This window comes from Onychomys torridus, chromosome 23 (genome assembly GCF_903995425.1).
Source record: "Onychomys torridus chromosome 23, mOncTor1.1, whole genome shotgun sequence".
Taxonomy (NCBI): domain Eukaryota; kingdom Metazoa; phylum Chordata; class Mammalia; order Rodentia; family Cricetidae; genus Onychomys; species Onychomys torridus.
Window position 1 is genome coordinate 3,813,895 of NC_050465.1, and position 17,545 is coordinate 3,831,439.

The 17,545-nt window shown below is 49.9% G+C and overlaps 1 protein-coding gene across 1 annotated transcript in view; it reads left to right on the forward strand.

The window, feature by feature from the left end:
• The window catches only part of Mroh2a (maestro heat like repeat family member 2A), a 39,815-nt gene that overhangs the window by 489 nt on the left and 21,781 nt on the right, over positions 1–17,545 (forward strand). Inside the window, exons 2-20 of the mRNA XM_036173754.1 lie at positions 525–620; positions 700–881; positions 2,713–2,844; positions 2,996–3,158; positions 5,483–5,581; positions 6,786–6,937; positions 7,459–7,602; positions 8,885–8,977; positions 9,143–9,221; positions 9,322–9,435; positions 11,092–11,168; positions 12,003–12,122; positions 12,400–12,510; positions 13,940–14,087; positions 15,160–15,200; positions 15,690–15,831; positions 16,088–16,140; positions 16,546–16,653; positions 17,417–17,536. Of these exons, the coding sequence (XP_036029647.1) occupies positions 539–620; positions 700–881; positions 2,713–2,844; positions 2,996–3,158; positions 5,483–5,581; positions 6,786–6,937; positions 7,459–7,602; positions 8,885–8,977; positions 9,143–9,221; positions 9,322–9,435; positions 11,092–11,168; positions 12,003–12,122; positions 12,400–12,510; positions 13,940–14,087; positions 15,160–15,200; positions 15,690–15,831; positions 16,088–16,140; positions 16,546–16,653; positions 17,417–17,536 (2,160 nt within the window). The 5' untranslated portion in view covers positions 525–538. The remainder of the gene's footprint in view (positions 1–524; positions 621–699; positions 882–2,712; positions 2,845–2,995; positions 3,159–5,482; positions 5,582–6,785; positions 6,938–7,458; positions 7,603–8,884; positions 8,978–9,142; positions 9,222–9,321; positions 9,436–11,091; positions 11,169–12,002; positions 12,123–12,399; positions 12,511–13,939; positions 14,088–15,159; positions 15,201–15,689; positions 15,832–16,087; positions 16,141–16,545; positions 16,654–17,416; positions 17,537–17,545) is intronic.

The following is a 17,545-nucleotide window of genomic DNA, read 5'->3' on the forward strand; positions in this document are numbered from 1 at the left end:
TCTGTGTGGGCAGGAATCTGGGTGTGGCTTGCCTGGGTCTACTGTTCATGGCCTTAGAGGTTTCAGCCAAGTTGTTAGCAGGACTACTTTCCTTTCTGGAGTTTAAGGACTTCTTCCTAGTGCATGTGATTGCTGCCAGAATTCAGTTCCTGTAGTTACAGGACTGGTAACCCCAGTTTCATACCATAGGCAGCATGCATCACAGCTCTTCCCTTTCAATGGTGGCAAAGTATCTTTTTCTAGTCTGTGAAGAGTCCCATGTGAATAATGTGACCCTGGAGGTCAAGTCCCATCACCTTTGCCAACAATGCCACCAATTCAAAGGTGGGACTTCCTACAAACACTGCATCTAATATAGCCCAGTCAAGATGGGACATCCTGTTCCCGTTGCCTTATTCTATTGGTTCAAATAGAGCTCAGGTGCTGTCCAAACTGAAGGGAGAATTTCAAAAAGCCTGTGAACTCATGGGAGGTCATCCAAGGGAGTATTGCTATGCTGAGTATTTATCTCATTCATCTGGAAGGAGCTCGAGGAGACATGGAAGAAGTAGCCACTGAGTTGAATGAAGATGTGTTGGGGGAAACAGAGCATCTTGGACCTCTAGAGCAAGAGGATGATGGTAAGGAAGTCAATCACATCACCATATCACTGGTCCCTCTTAGCCACTCAACATCACACCTATACCATCTTTGTATCAGGTACATTCTTCCAAGTCACCAACCTCCTGAACATCATGGACAGTGAATCAGCAAAGACAGACACCATAGGGCCAGGCCTGGACATGCGGAAGACCTTGGCTTCAGTGATAATCACAGAGAAGGCTACCACCGAGCCCTGTGTGGTGATGAATGCTCTCATCCGCTGCCTGCAGGTGCCAGAGGTAAGGACACCCTCCCCTCAACACCTCTTCTTAGTCCAGGTACTTTTAGATGCCTGGGAGTCCACCTACCATTCAGCACACCTTTTCAACCACCATGGACACAATGTTAGGGGCCATGATCCAGAGATGGGTGACAAAAGAGACTCTCATTCCTTGGGGCCATTGGGGTTAGGGATTTCATGATTGAGAGGCATCTCTGTGTCTGGTGTGGCAGGATTGGGAGCCACCTGGCTGGGGACACTGGTCTCAGGATTAGCTGGTGTTGCCATCTGCTTAGGTTGTCAGAGGACCATAATTGGTGTGGTGAAGCACCAGAAATATATTTTCTTTCAGTTCAGTTCTGCATCCTAGAAGGCCATAGCCAAGGTACCCACAGATCAGGCTTCTGCTGACACTCTGGCTTTCTGACAGCTGTCTGACACCATCTTTATGGTTTATCTTCTATGTATGGAGGTGGGAGCACCAGTTTCTCCAAACAGACATCAATCCATCCGGATTAGGGCCCCACCCTTCTGATCTCAATAATTCCCAACTGCCTCCCAAAGGCCCTTTTCCAAAAGCCATTTAACTGTATTACATCAACATACAGATTTTGAGGGAATCCAACTCAGTCTATCATAGATTTTGTTTTCTACCTCAAAAGGCATGCATGCAGGCAACCAGTGAACTAATTCTAGGAGCTGGCTACTGCTGGGAGGGGCGGGCTCTATATTATTAGTCATCCCCAGATCTCAGAGCATCAGAAGGCACAGGAAAGAAAACACGATTATTTACCTGTCTTTTCATGCTCTTTATGTATGATGTGCAAATTGCATTATATCTTGGTTTTGAAAGGTTTGTGGGCCAGGGACACTTAGGAAAATGTCTCAAAAGGCTATTTAAGGGACAATGATAATAATTATAAAAGCTGAGGACTTCATGGCTGAGATCTAGAGCCATGAAGTACTTACTGAGCAGTTACTATGATCTCATTGTTTCTCTGTGTTCAGAGTCCAACACCTAGACTCAGGAAGCTGCATAAAAATCACCCTGATTCCTTACGACTGGCTCATCATACCTGATTGAACACGGGCCATCAGGCTGGCAAGAAAGCTCAGCCAGTGCTTGCGTTGCAAACACAGGGGCCTAAGTTTAATCCTCAGAACTCACATTTAAAAAAAAAAAAAAAAGCTTGGCATGGTGGTGTGAATTTATAATCTCAGCAATCAGGAGAGGGTCTGGATGGAGAGGCGAGTCTTGCCTACATGGCAAGCTCCAGGCCAGTGAGAGATACTGTTTAAAAAAACAACAAACAAACAAAAACAAAGTGAACAGCATTTGAAGAACAACACCTAAGGCTGTCCCCTTGGTCTCCATACACATTCACGCACATATGCACACATGCACACATGCCCTTCCCCTACATGCACACAAAAAGTCATTCTCAAATGTAATTATCCAGATATGGTCTTGGGCACAAAAGCCATCTGTCCAACCCATCCTAAACCAGGTCACCTGATGTGGTACTAAATGCTGCCTACATAGAAGTTTCAGGAGAGAAAGAAAAATGTTTCCTATCTTCAGTCCTTGACCAGGGCAAGGGCAGGGTGAGCTTGCTTGCCCTTTGGCTCTCAAGCCTGACAGTGTTTAGTGTGTGAAAGACATTGTGTGTTGACCATATGACACCTGCCTGGCTGAATATTGACTGAGCCAAGAGAAAGAATGTGGACATCTTAGGGGCGAGGAGTGCACAATTTGGGAAGGACTGGAGAGGCAGGGCTGGAAGTGGCCAGTGCTGCTGGGGGGGGGGGTAGGCTCTGTCCCTCCTGTCACCTGTCATGCTTGCTTCCAGATTTCTACCCAGCGCAAGGTGAACATCTACAACATCCTGCAGGAGATCATCCAACAGGAAGGAGAGATGGAGGAGCGCTGCATACAAAGGCTGGTGGCCATCGCCTCCAAGCAGATGAGAGATACCACAGAGGTAGTGGGGCTGGATTCCACCATGCCTTCCTTCTGCAGGCCCAGGACCTGGACTTCAGCTAAGCCTGGCCCAGGCTGTCTCGTGGGACTGAGACAGCCTGAGCCTTAGGGAGCCAGGAGGGTGGTAGTGGTGTCTCCCTTGTCCCCTGCAGATGGAGGGTTTCGAGGCAGCTGAGGTGGCCAGTGAGACTCTGGTGGCTCTGTCCCGAAACCACTTCAGCTTGGTCATGTATGAACTGCAGCATCATCTCAAGCCCCTCAACCTCACTGACGAGTTTGTCATTGTCACCTTGGCCAAGCTGGCCAATGGCAATGGTAAGGATCTGAGATCCCTACCCCAATCCCTGGCCAGTTCAGGTTGGCCTAGGAGCCCTCCCCTCAACCCCACCCCCCCCCCCCGCTCTTCAGTTTATCTGTTTCTGGCTCTACCCCTCTGTTTCTCTTCCTCTGTGACTCCCATCTATGCCGTCTATGCCTAGTTCTCACCACTAAGATTCCATTTCGGTGTTTCTCATTCTCCCTTTCTTTGTTCTCTCTCTCTCTCTCTCTCTCTCTCTCTCTCTCACACACACACACACACACACACACACACACACACACACACACACACACACACTATTTTCTGTCTCTCTCTTCCTCCATTTCTCAGTTTATTTTCTCCTTCTTCTGTCCACCTACAAAAAGACACTGAGCTCTTGGCCCAGATATGCCTGTGGTGGATGCTGGGTCCCAGTGATGGAGGAAAACACATGTGTTTCCTGTGGCACACATGTGGTTATGGGTCCACAAGCTAGGAAACGAGAAAAGAAACATTTACGAGATGACAGATATGAAGAGGGCCGTCAAGTTGGCTCTTTGAGACCAGCAAAGGGGCGGGCTCTTAGTGAGATAGTCATATTCTAGCTGAGACTGGAAGATGGGAGAAAGACGTGTGTGTAGAGAACATGATGGAAGAGAACACCATGTGCAAAGGATATGGGGCAAGAACGAACTTGGTTTCTCTGAAGGATGAAGAAGTACAGAGTAAGGATCTGGGCATTAAGTGAGGGATGCAGGCAGAACCAGTATCCCCAGGACTCTAGGCTTCATTAAAGGTACAGTAAGATAGCAAAGGTTTCTAAGCTGCAGTATCCAGTGGAATTCAGGTTCCAGGGGAAAAACTCTGGCCTCTGTGTAGATGGAAAAGGGACGGGAGGAACCCAGTGGGAGAGGGCAGTGCTTCGGCTGGGACATAGTCACTAGGTAGTAGACAGCTGTGAGTGGGCCCTTGTTGATAGGACGTGTCACTGCTCTGAATAGAGCAGTGAAGGGATCTGGCACTGGGGTATAGAGAATCACTCCCAAGACTGGAAATACAAGGAGCAAGTTTGAGTGTTCAAAGGAATGATCTGGTTTTGAGATCAACGGAGAGGCCAGGAGGGAATTCAGTTTCTGTCTGAAGAGGTCAGAGATCAGGTCTGGCTGTGGCCTTTCTGTGGCTTTGGCTTGCAGGTGGGTTTCAAAGCTACTGTCACTCAGAGAATAAGAGGGACCCAGCCTGGAGAAGCCCCAGTGTAGCAGCATCTTAAGAGGCATCTCAAGAGCACCTCAGGGTGGTATCAGGGTCTGTGAGAAAAGCAGTACAGATGCTCCTCAATGGGACTACACTTGGATGGACCCAAGAAAGATGAAAATATCCTTAGTTAAGATGCACTGAGCCCATTTGACGTGCCAACATCCTGGCTTAGCCATACGGTGGGCTGAGCGTAGTCTTTCTCTATAGGGGCAGGTTGCTTAGGGCTGTGGAGGAGGGGTGTCTACATCATTTATAGGAAAAGGTCCAACATCAAAGGTGGAAGCAAGGCCTCTACAGAGAGCACATAGCATCTGCATCGCTGTAAGTCAGACCACTGTAAGTCAGAGCCACCTGTAGTCCAGAGAAGGCCAAGGTACCACATGGCCACTTCTTTAGAGGGGACAGTTGGAGGAGGGGGAACATTGCCTGGCATGTTGGGAATGGAAGCCTGGCTGGGAGCTGAGGAGAAAATGAGGTAGCAACCAGATGGTCCAGGGGCACAGGACCTAGGCCTACAGATACTAACACTAAAAGACCTGGAAAGTGGGACCCAACTAGGGAGGTGAGTGGAGAATTAGTTCAATATTAGAAACACAATTTTAATGTAGAATCTGAGGAAGTATGGAAGAGTGCTCTCATCTTGAGTGAAGGGGCCAGGTTTGAAGGGAGGGATGGGTCTAGATTCTGGGGTCCACCACGGGACACCCCCCATGTCTGTAAGTCCCGTCTGCTGTATTTCTCTGTGGATCCCCACCACATCTGCCATCATCCATCCAAAAACAGACAACACTGGATCTTCATATGCCGGTGAGCAGACATGCTCCCTGGCCAGGACCCTCCCTTTCTTTCTGCATCTGTCCCCTCCTCTGTCTCTCCACTCTTCCCTGTCCCTCCTCTCATGCTTTTCCCTGCCCTTGTTTGAAATTCACTCTTTTTAGCCATGACTGACCTCAGCCTATTTCCTGTCATCTCAGCCACAACAAAGGGTTTCCTGGTAGACTGTCTGAAGGCGGTAGGTGGCAGGGTCACCCTCTCTGCCTTCTCCCTTCTCACCTTTCCCCTGTGGCCTCTCAATGTCCTCCAGTGTTTGAGTTCATGCCGTACATGGGCATTACCTTGGCTACCATATTCACGATGTTGAGACTTGCCAACGAAGCCAAGATGCGCCAGGTGATCTGCAGTGGTGCGTGTCCCCTTTGGGCCTGTCGGTCAAGCGGGAGGAAGGGGGTGTGGGATGGGAAGAGGGTGTGTTGAATGTGAGGCGTGTTGTTTCCCACCCTGGTGGCTGCTCAGTCTCTTACTTTGATTGGTTCACACCATTTGGTTTCTGTTGCTGTGGTAAACACCATGGCCAAAAGTCACTTGAGGAGGAAAGGGTTTATTTCAGCATGCAACTTGCTGTCCATTGTGAAGGGAAGTCAGGGCAGGAACATGGAGGCAAAACTGAAGTAGAGGCCATGGAAGAAGATGCTTATTAGCTTGTTCCCCATGAATTGCTCAGCCTGCTTTCTTTCTTTCTTTTCTTTTTTCTTTTTTTTTTTTTTTGTTGAGCTGAGGATCGAACCCAGGGCCTTGCACTTGACAAGCACTCTACCCCTGAGCTAATCCCCAACCCAAGCCTGCTTTCTTATACAACCAAGGACCACCTGCCCCAGGGTGACACCTCCCATAATGGGCTGGGCCCTCCCATATCAATTGTTAATCAAGAAAATGTGCCCCCCTACACACACACACACACACACACACACACACACACACACACACACTTGCCTACAGGCCAATCTGATGGAGGCATTTTATCATTTGAGGTCCCCTCTTCCTGATGACTCCAGCTTGTGTTAAGCTGATAAAACCTAACCAGTACAGCCTGTGGTCTGATCCCTTGGAGGCAGGTGGCTGAGGCTTGTAGGTACACTTTAGAAGACCATGGTCATAGCTGTGACTCAGTGTAGCTTGCTCTGTGCTTAAGCATTTCAGAGAAGGGTGACTGACAGTGTAGGAACAGGCAGGAGGGTAGATTCCCTGCTGGGCTTGACGGGTGAAGTCCTTGGAGGCTATGTACATCTGGTCATCTGGCCCTGTGATTTGGTTATTTGACACTAGCTGGGGCCCCAAACCCCTGATGCCTAAGGAAAAGAAGGTGCTGCGTGTTTGCCTCTGGCCTTATTGAAGTCATGAGATGGTGGCCCCCCCTCTGACTCTGCAGCCCCAAGAGGAAGGGTGTAGGCATACCTGTGTGCCCAGTGATTACATGGACATACAGAATCGGGGGCTGAGCGTAGTGAGCAGAGCAAAGAGGAGGGGCTCAGTAATCCAAAGGTGAACACTGAAGGAGTGACTCCAACCCCTCCCCCTCTGGTCCGACCTGCTTGTCCTGCTGCTGGCAGCCATGGAGACCTTCTGTGAGACCGTGCAGTTTTACCTGCGGCACCTGGAAGACAGCCTGTACCCGGTGATGACCGAGGACCAGTTTGCTGTGAAGCTCTTCCCAGTGTACCGATACTTTGTGACAGTGTGGCTGCGCCACCAGGACCTTGAGGTGAGACCTGCTGTGCTCAGAGTCCCCTGCATTCCCTGAGTCACATTCTCCACAAGGTGCTGCAGGGCTTCCGGGTTCAGCCTCTTTCCTGGAGCACCAGAGACCCTGGGACTCTGTGGATGCTGGATGGAGTGGGCTCTGGAGGCTTGCTCTAAAGGCTAGACCTTGGCCACGGTCCACAGAGAGCTTTCAGATGAGGTCTGGAGACCTGAGGGCACTTGCTCCATTCCAGGCGACCTTTGGATGTCTTGTCTATGAACACCGTGTTCATACCAACTCTCTGAGGCAAGACCACTTTACAAACAAGGAAATTAAGTCACAGAGAGGTTTAGCACCTGCCAAGGTCAATTGACTTACAAGTGGGACCCACATCTGATAGTCTGGCCCCACTGCATTAACCACAGTGGGGCTTTAGGGTGTGGCCTGGGCACTGTGTGATGCTGGAGAGTGTTTGAGTGGCTAAGACCCTGGCCTTGCTGTGACTCTGGGGCCAAGACTCTGGGACCTCACTTTCTATGCAGGTGAAACTGGGGGTCATCAAGTCTCTAAGGCCCATGCTGAGCCTTCTCCTGCCCAACGATGACCTGCGGGAACAGGTGTATGACTATATTCCCCTGCTGCTGGCTGAGTTTCAGGGAGGCCTGGAGGCCCTCTTCATCACACAGGTGAGGGCCAAACTGAAGAAACCCTGATCTTCACGAGTCCAGAGGGTGCCAACAGGCCCAACGCCTGTGCCCTACACAGCACTGGGGAACATGATATTATCACAGATAAGCTATCATTCCTGGTTGAAGGAGCTCAAAGGGTCCATGGGGGATGGGACATGGCTTTTCTTTAGACTTTTAGGGTCACTGTAACTAAGACCCTTGGTCTGTTTAGACCCTTAAACAGTTATACCCAAAGAGACTTATTTCTAAGTAAAGGGCACAGCCTAGAGCTCTGGGTGGGATGAGTTTTGAAGCTTCCACAGCCTCTAACTTGCATGAAGTGGAAACTGAAGAGCCCAGGAATAAACAAAACTGTACACTTGTAGCCTATACACATACTTCTGAGTGTCTTAGGACAGATGGCCTCTTTGACCCTTTTCTCTGCATTCTCCCATGCATGGGAACGACATTTTAAATGAACCCATGACTGTGTAAACATTTTAAACTAACTCCCTGTAATCAGAAGTCATAAATCCTGATCCCCCTCCATCTCAGAAGCGCTCAGAGAGTGCTAACTCAAGTCCTAAGACACTGAGACATCCGAAATGCCGTAAATCCCAATATCTACTCTGCCCTGTCTATAACCTTTGGCTATAAAAAGCAGCTTGGAGCCCTTCCTCGGGGCTACAGAGTCAAATTATTCTCTGCAGCCCTGGCTAGTCAGATTTTCTTTTCCTATGATTTTTTTTTTTTTAAAGAAATGTTGCTTCTGGTTTTTATTTTGGTATTTGTGCAATTCTAGGACCCAACAGAGATTTTGCAGGTTCTGAGTGGAGGCCTGGCCTGGGCTGGGGCACAATGAAATATGGAACAAATGGGCAGGACACAGGCCTTTACTGTAAAAACAAGGAGCAGAAACAAACAGGACAGATCAAAGGAATAACACCTGTAAATAACACTGTGGATGAAGAATAGACTTAGAGTCACACACACACACACACACACACACACACACACACACACATACACCAGTGAACAAGAGAGGTAGAAAGATCCTTAAATACCTTCTCAGTGGCCCAGAGCACACTCAAAGTTTATTGGGCATAGGAGTCATCCAGGGCTGGTGGGAATGTAGGGTCAGATCCAGTCCTTCTGGGAGAAACCAAGACACTGCAACCAGTCCTCCAGAGTGGGGTTGGGATGGGCCTGGGGAACCTGTATCGTAACTCAGTGGCCTGCCAAGTAGCAAGGAACCAGAGGGGAACAGTCACCTGCAGCCTTCTGCCCACCCCTTTTGCAGGTCTTGAGGCAGATTCTAGAAGCATCAGTCACCACCAACACCCCCATCCCTCCGATGCTGCTACACCCCATTTTCACAGAGCTGCATGTCCAGGTGAGGACATTGAGGCCATCCCCCAAGGCAGTCAGCAGGAAACTGTGCAGGACGTGGTTTTCCTCTGCCCACTGTATCCTGCTGGCATGCAGGCACATCTGCCTGGACTGCCCATGTGGCCAATGCCCTGCAAGCCCCTAACTCTCCCTGCACACTACTCCCTAGGTGTGCACCAAAGCCCCGGCTCAGCAGCAGTTCAGCAGTCAAAACCTGATGGAGATTGTGCACTGTTTCATAGCCCTGGGTGAGGTCTGCAGGGACCTGGGGAGGCCCAGCCCCTTGCTGAATGCAGGAATTGAGGCAGAGCCCATCATCTCTGACTGACTGTTCCTTCTGCCCTGCAGCCCGCTCCTACCCCAAGGAGCTGATGAAGTTCTTCTTCAGCCAGGTGGAGATGAGCAAGGAGGCTATCCGTGTGGGGACACTGGCCCTCATCAGGGCAGTGGTGAGCGCAGATGGTGAGCCAGCTGGAGTGGACAGGCACCATGGGCAGAGTGTAGGGGAGAGGTAGTAACACTTTTGTCTGAGACACTGGCTCCTGTCCTATTTCTGTAGTCACTGTTGGGTGTGCCAAGTCTCTTGATTGCTTTGTATTTCTCAACCTTGAAATAACTAGCACTGTGGCCCTTCCATATCTCAGCCCTCTGAGCTTGATTTTCACAGTTAGCCCAAATCCTGCAGCTGACCTCTAATTCTCTTGGAGGCTGGCTGTAATGTTGGCCCCAACCTTACAGGTATAGCCCAAGTCCACAGACTTAACATTTACCTTCAATACCCTCTTCTGACCTTTGCAGGCACCAGGTATGCACCATGTGCAGACATTCATTCAGGCAAAATGCTCACACACATAAAATAAAAACAAAATAACCAATCAAACCATTATTACACAAATTGTTTGGGGACTGGATTTGCTTCTTACTAGCCAGGGGCCACGAGAAACCAGCTCCTCACACTTCAGTAATGGGTTCAAATTGCTAAACAATTCTGGGTGCTTAGTTGGATAGGGACCAAACTTTGGGTTTAACAGTCTTTTTGACAGTTGTCTCAAGGCAATAATTACCTAAAGATAATTGGACTAAGATATTCATTAAATCATTGCACTAAAGTAAAACATTAGAGTAGTCTAGATGGAGACTGGGGCAATGGCTCCATGGGTAAAGTGCTTGTCATCCAAGCATGACTACCTGTGTTCAGACCTCCAACACTGTAGGCAGACTTTTCTGTCCCACTACCCATCTAACAAATAGCCACAAAGAGACTTAATATTAACAGTAAATGATCGGCCTATAGCTTAGGCTTATTACTAATTAGCTCAGACCCCCCAACACTGTAGGCAGACTTTTCTGTCCCATTAGCCATCTACTAAGTAGCCACATAGAGACTTAATATTAATTGTAAATGCTTGGCACATAGCTTAGGCTTGTTGCTAACTAGCTTTTACAACTTAAATTAACCCATATTTCTTATCTACATTCTGCCATGTAGCCGTACCTTTCTTCAGCATGGCCTATTCATCCTGCTTCTCCCTGCATCTCCTGGTGACTACACCCTTCTTGATCCCAGCGAGCTCTCCCCTGTCTTCAAGTCCCACCTACTCCTGCCTAGCTGTTGGTCATATAGCTCTTTATTAAAACCAATGAGAGCAACACATTTTTACAGTGTACAAAAAGATTGTTCCAAAACACAACACTCCTGTAAAAAGCTGACTGTAGCAGCTTATGTTTGTAACCCACACTGGGGGATGGCGGTCCAAAACAAGTGGATACCTGGAACTCATTAGTCAGCCAGCTTAGCGGAACTTAACTCAAAGTTCAGTGAGAGATCCTGTTAAAAAAAAAAAAAAAAAAAAAAAAAAACCTACAACAACAACAAAAAAAAAACCACCCAATAAGGTAGAGAGCGATAGAGGTAGACATTGGGCATGCATCTCTGACCTCCACACGCGCATGCATGGGTGTGAATGTGGTTATGGGAAGAGAAGGCTGTGTTCGGGGAGAACCATGAGCGTGCCTAAGACTGTGGTCTGTGGGAGGGAACTGAATGTGGTATGTCAGGGACGAGACACCTGATGTCTTCATGAGCCATAGTTCCCCAGGCTGGTCCTTCTCTTTCAGACCCCAAAATGAACATCAAGACCATCTACCTGGCCATCCGGGTGGTCAAGAACACTCTTTCTGATACTCGGTCCAAGGTAATAGGAAGGGGACCTTGCCAGGGTAGCTAGGGCTGAGGGTGGAGGCCTCAGATGGAATAGTCCTGAGTGAAGACAAGGCAAAGTTGAGCCAGTGGGAGCTTCCAGTCTGCCGCTGAGACGCTCCTTACCCAGGACCAGGGATTTTCAAAGCAGTGTGCTCAGACTCTGCCTTGCAGGGAGGAAAGGTCAGTGGACACACAAGAGTTTGTGTGGTAGTTTTTACTGCTTGTGAGAAAAGTAACTGGAGGACATTCTTCCCAACACAGCCTCAGCTAGCTAAATACCACACTCCTGGGCTGCAGGGCAGCCACGGCTATCTTGGACTGCTGCTCGGGCTGGGAAAGCAGTGCCAGGAAAGAGATGACCACAGACGCTCTAAGGAGCGTGGGGCATGTGTGTTGGGAATAGATTTAAACAGAGCTGTCTTCAAAATCTGGAAGCCACATAGATGTGAGAAAAATTACTAGTTCCATAATTTTTGGTAGGTAAAACCCCTACCATAGTGTGTTTTACTGTGTACCTGAGGGAGACAAGAGGGGAAAATGGGTTTGCCAACTGAGGCTGCTAAGACCAAGCCACTAATGTTTGAATGGGATGAAGATGTCCATGAAGGGCCCAACCGAGGCACTCACGTGGGAAAACTGTAGAATGATGTTCTACTATGAGGAAAGGGGTGATGGCCAGAATGGAGAGTAGCCAGGTACCCTCTGGAATCCCTTCCAAGCAAGAGCACCCACAGTTCCCGGGTGTCTCCGTGTCATAAGATTATTAGATGCAGATCTCCACACTGAAGCCTGGCCCTTCTCAGCTGTCCCCACCCTGCCCCCACAGGTACGGATGGCCATTCTACGAATCATTGGCCAGCTGGTTCTGTCAGGCTTCCAGGAAAAGATCAAAGGCTGGGGTCTGAAATATGTGTCTGTGCAGCTCACCTTATCTACCTACAAGCTGGTGAGTGGCCCCAACACTCACCCCATGAGACAGCTGCACTTTAGAAATGGATTACCAACTGTTGAGCAAAGAACAGCTTGCTGAGTACCTATTCGGACCTGTGTGGCTTCATAGTTACCCTGCCGGTATGGACTGGACTTGTGCAGTCTCCCAGGCACGAGGCCCAGGCACAGCCCTTAACATCCCAGGACCCAGTGTCTGGGCAGGGAGCAAAGTAGACTACCCCTGAGACCATGGACAGTCCCACCTGCAGCAATGCCTTGGTTCTGTCTTCTAGACAAACCGCCGGGAATGCTTTTATCAGAGGGACTTGGAAGAGAAGATGGTCCACAAAGTAACCATGGATACTGTGAAGATCATAACCTCTTCTATCAGTGGCATGACCAATGTGAGTTCACCTCCCATCCAGTGGGCTGCCATAGCCATGATGATGGCTCCTGGCCACACTTTGAAGGCTGGTAGAGGAACCTAGCTATTCTCCATCTCTGAACCTCCAGTAGCTAGAGCAGGTGGCTGGCCCACAGTAGGTCTCAGTCTGTAGCATTTGCCTTTTTGCCGGAAGTATGCCCATTATTTTAAAGTTCCTTTGGGGGATAGTCTACAGTTCAGTAAGTTCAGGCTCAATATGACCTCAGGGGCCCCAGGTTCTAGGAGAAATAAGTGTACCAGATTTTATTTGCAATAGATGAGGCACAGCAGCAAGGCAGGGGAAAAATACTATGACAGCATCAAGAAAGGAATAAATGATTGTCCATGAAGTAAAGCCATAGGCGGGATGCTTCCTATCTAGTAGCAAGCAGAGATGTGAGCTGGAGGGTGCAGGGTGCAGGGTGCAGGCTGGAGGGTGCAAGCTGGAGGGTGCAAGCTGGAGGGTGCAAGCTGGAGGGTGCAAGCTGGAGGGTGCGGGCTGGAGGGTGCAGGCTGCGGGGTGCAGGCTGCGGGGTGCAGGCTGCAGGGTGCAGGCTGGAGCATGCAATCTGGAGGGTGCAGGCTGGAGGGTGCGGGCTGGAGGGTGCGGGCTGGAGGGTGCGGGCTGCAGGGTGCAGGCTGGAGCATGCAATCTAGAGGGTGCAGGCTGGAGGGTGCGGGCTGGAGGGTGCAGGCTGGAGCATGCAATCTGGAGGGTGCAGGCTGGAGGGTGCGGGCTGGAGGGTGCGGGCTGCAGGGCGCAGGCTGGAGCATACAATCTGGAGGGTGCAGGCTGGAGGGTGCAGGCTGGAGGGTGCAGGCTGGAGTTGTAGGCAACAGAGAAAGTTGTCATTTTGTGGCAAAGTTTCTTTTTCTGAAGTGTTCTGCTCTTCAGGCCTTTCAACTGCCTGCATTCAAGGACAATCTTCTTTATGGCTTGTGGACTTTCATCACAGCTATGTGACACGTACAGAGTCATGCTGGACTAGTATTTGGTTTAATAAGTGGGTACACTTGCCCAGACAAGTTGACCAATAGACCCGAGTATTACAACTGGCGAGCGCCGGTGGATTACCTGACTAGTTAGCAATTCAGAGAATCTGGGACCTAGAGGAAGGCCCTGGTCAAAGGATGTACTGGATGTAGAGTGGATGTGAGGCTACCAGGGCTGGGTGGATGCCATCTAGATGCCTCTGAAAAAGTCCACAGTGGGCAGGAAAGTCAGTTGAGGGCTGAGCCTGTGAGTATTTTAGATAGATTACAGATAAGGGCCATACCTACCACAGCTACCAGGAGGGAGTCCACAAGGTTTTAGCCTGGGTGTAGCCTGGCTAATACTGGGGGTGGGGTGGGGCGCATAGGATACCTCTAACTAATCCTGGGTCCCCCTCTCCCCATCCCTGCCCCAGGAGTTCTGGGTGAGGCTCCTATGCTACATCATGGAAACGGACTACACAGAGGCATTGACCCCCATCTGTATCAGTCTCACGAACCTGGCAGAGAACCAGATTCATGGCAAAGATGCAGAGGCTGGAATGGCTGGAAAAAGCAAGCATGGTGGGTGGCATCCCTAGGTCAACTAGTCAGACGGGGCAGGTGGACTGGCTTTTTGTGACCCTTCTCACAGTGTCTTTATAAACCAAATTTCCCCTTCTCCAGGAAAGGTCCAGAATCCTCCCTGCAGACTGGAGAGGGGTTAAAACCTGCAGACTCCCTCCTGGTAGCCCATATTCATCATATCCCCACCTCTCCAGCTCTCGTCCTGGGCAGGGACAAGGAGGGAGCTGCTCCTGAACCGAGCTCTAGTTGTGGCCTTTATGGGTCTGTGTCCTACCCAGCTTCTCTGAGTCATCTTGAGGAACTGTAGCATCCCATTCAACTCTTCTATCAACTGACCCTACTGTGGTCCACTCAGGGCAGGCACTGTCAACACAAGCTCTCAAGTGGCCATGCCCAGCTACATCATGTCACTGCTCCCTCCCCTCTCCCCCCAGCTTCCCTTCCACCCACTTCTGGTCCAGGGGCTGCTCTCACAGCCTGGGGCTTCACAGGGTCAAGCATGACTAGGGGCTTTAGGGGGATCTTTCCCAGCCCAGGATGACAGAGAGCAGGGCCTGCTGTCTGAGTTCAAGCTGATGAGCTTATACGATCCACAGTGGCTGCAACCTTTCAACACTGACTCTTCCGGGTCTCCACACCTGCAGCAGCCCAGCCCTTGGCCCTCCTTTGCCTGCCCATCTGAGTGTTGTTGCTTTGTTTCCAGGGTTCAACTGGTTCCCAAAGCTTACAGATTGGACAGGAGGGGAACAGGGTGGGGGTCAAGTTATTGCTAGCAAGAGAGAGGCCAAGGTGTACAGTAGGAGACACGATATTGCCCTGACATGCCCATTCAAAAATAAACCTCCTGAAAACACATCATCCAGACCAGGCCCATGAGCCAAAACTTCCCTCCTTTCTGGAAGGAGCCAATGATGTTCTTCATAGGAAGCCCCCTGGGCAGACCCAGTCTTTACCTGGGGTGGAAGTAATAGTAATAATTCTGGGAAATCACCTTCTTGGGGGATATAGGATACGTCTTGACATGGGCCAGGCATTGCATCCTCATCTGGGGTTCCTCTTGCTTCCTTAGTGGACCTGCCTGCACCCCAGAAGCTTCTGGCCCGTCTCCTGGTGAGTGGCTGACATGCTCCAGCCTGGAGCATCCATGCACAGTGACACTTTTTCCTTGAGCTTCTCAGTGCTCCAGAGGGAGGAGGGATCAGGGGTGCAATAAGGACGCTGGATATTGGGCATAGCAATATCCCAAGGTCATGCTGTCCTTCTTGAGATGGTACACCAGGGTCAGTGTGCTCAGATGTCTGGGGACCTGGCCAGGATCTATTCTCAGATTCCTATGTCAAAACAACACCCACAGCCCATCTGATCCCAGGTAGGCTCAGTCCTGTGGGCACTAATCAATGCTCCACTGAGTCTCAAGGTCAAGGGGGGAACCCAGGTCTGGCCTCTCATCCCCTTCCTTCCCACAGTGTTCTCGGCAGGGGCCTTTCTATGCTGGAAATCCTGGGTCCCTGCTTAGTTCCTCTTTCCAAGGGAGACAGTGAACTCTAATAGGGAGTCAACGCCTGACCCCTGCTCCACTGACTGCCTGGGCCCCTCCAGGTGCTGATGTCCTCACCCTACAAAGGAGAAGGGCGTGGGATTGCCATGCTCAACCTCCTGAGGACCCTGAGCCAGAGCATTGCTCCCTCCATGGCTGACATGTGGGAACAGGAGATCCCACTGCTGGTCCAGTACCTGGAAGGTGAGGTGGCCACTCTGTGTGCATGCAGGGGCTCTCACTAGTCATTGGCTTGAATAACAGGAACCCAGGGTCTGGTGGATCTGAACAGATCTCTTTTGGTCTTAAGAACTGGATGCCTGCCTTGGGTAGGTGGGAAAGGCAATACTGAATGTGATGAGCTCATTCAGGGAAGGCCTCAGATACTGGAGCCAGGAGGCTTACCCAGGGGGAACAGAAGAAGAGGGCAGCCTGTGAGACCACACATATTCTCCTGCAGAACACACTGAGTTCACCTGGAACCAGAAGGCCTGGGAGGATAAGCTAATTCAGGTAAAGGGGTGAACTGTCGTCTGAGGACAGTGTAACGTGGGAGGGCATTGTGACAGACATGTCAACATGAGGTTGACATGTGGACAAGTCTAGGGTCCTGTAGAGAGCATGCTTCCCCCATCAGAGCAGACTTAGCAAGATGGCTCCCATATCTGTGTGTATCAGGAAAGGAGACCTGATCAAGCCAAGTGCCTGGGGAAGCAGCAGGGAAAATCTGCTTTTCCGGGACAGCCCTGACCTGTGGCCTCTAAAGTCACAGCCATGCTCCAGACCCGTTGACGAAATGTCCCAGAGATTTGGAGAAAGTGGCCCGGAAAAAGCAAGGCCATATTCAGGGTCACATAGCTAAGGGCAAGACTGGGGTCGCTTGCCTCTGCCTCTGCCCACCAGTCTTCTATTTCTCAGTTTCTGAGAAACTCCCTCAAGAAGACCCGTGGCACCAGCTGGAGCCTGCGCCTCAGCAAAGAGCTGAACAACCAGATTGAGACCTTTGACAGCCCCTCTTTGGAAAAGGTTTGTCCTCACAGGGATCTCGTAGTTCAGGTGGGGAGAAGCTTCCAGGGATGGGAGAGGTTTGTGATGTTTACAACATGACTAGCAGAAGGAGAGGAAATGATCTAGTCCAGTGTTGTTTGTTTGTTTGTTTTAGGTTCTTTAAAAATCTCTTTTGTTTGTCTTCCACATTTCATAGTCCATGGTCACATGTGCATTTTTTTTATAAAATATTTTTTCCTGTTCTTTCCTTGTAAAACTATATAAAAAAAAAAAGTTGAAAGAGATCAGAGAGGATGTTGGTAATTAGAAAGCATCCCACGTTCATGGATTGAGTTAAGATGGTGACTCCTCTGCAGTGTCTCTCCAGACTCAGCATCACCTCCACCAAGACCCGAAACTGCCATCCCCTCACAGTGACACATGGAAGCAAGGATATTCCACCTCTTGCTGGTGTTACCTTATGTCAGGAAGTAGCTGAATTTGTAGATGGGAACATATTTGATTGAACTTGCATAGGAAAGGACTTGGCCTCCACTATTAAGATGTATTATATGCCTGCCCTTACATAATCTGACTTCCCAAAACAAACTGAATATTTATTTCAAAGGATGTAGGAAATGCATATAAATACCTCTTTAAAAAAAATCAGGAACATGTATCAAGTGCTCCCATATATAGTGCACACACACACACACACACACACACACACACACACACACACACACACACACCAGTCTGGGAGGAGAAAGGCCTGAGGTCTTTCCTCCTCCCACCTCTCCAGAGCTTTCTATACAGGGCCTTGGGGTTCACCTTGGGCATGGGCCTGGAGGCTGACAGGGTGGAAGTACTCTTGCTGGAGCTGCTGTACAAGACGGACTACAGCAATGACTTTGACCGGGAGGTAAGGAGA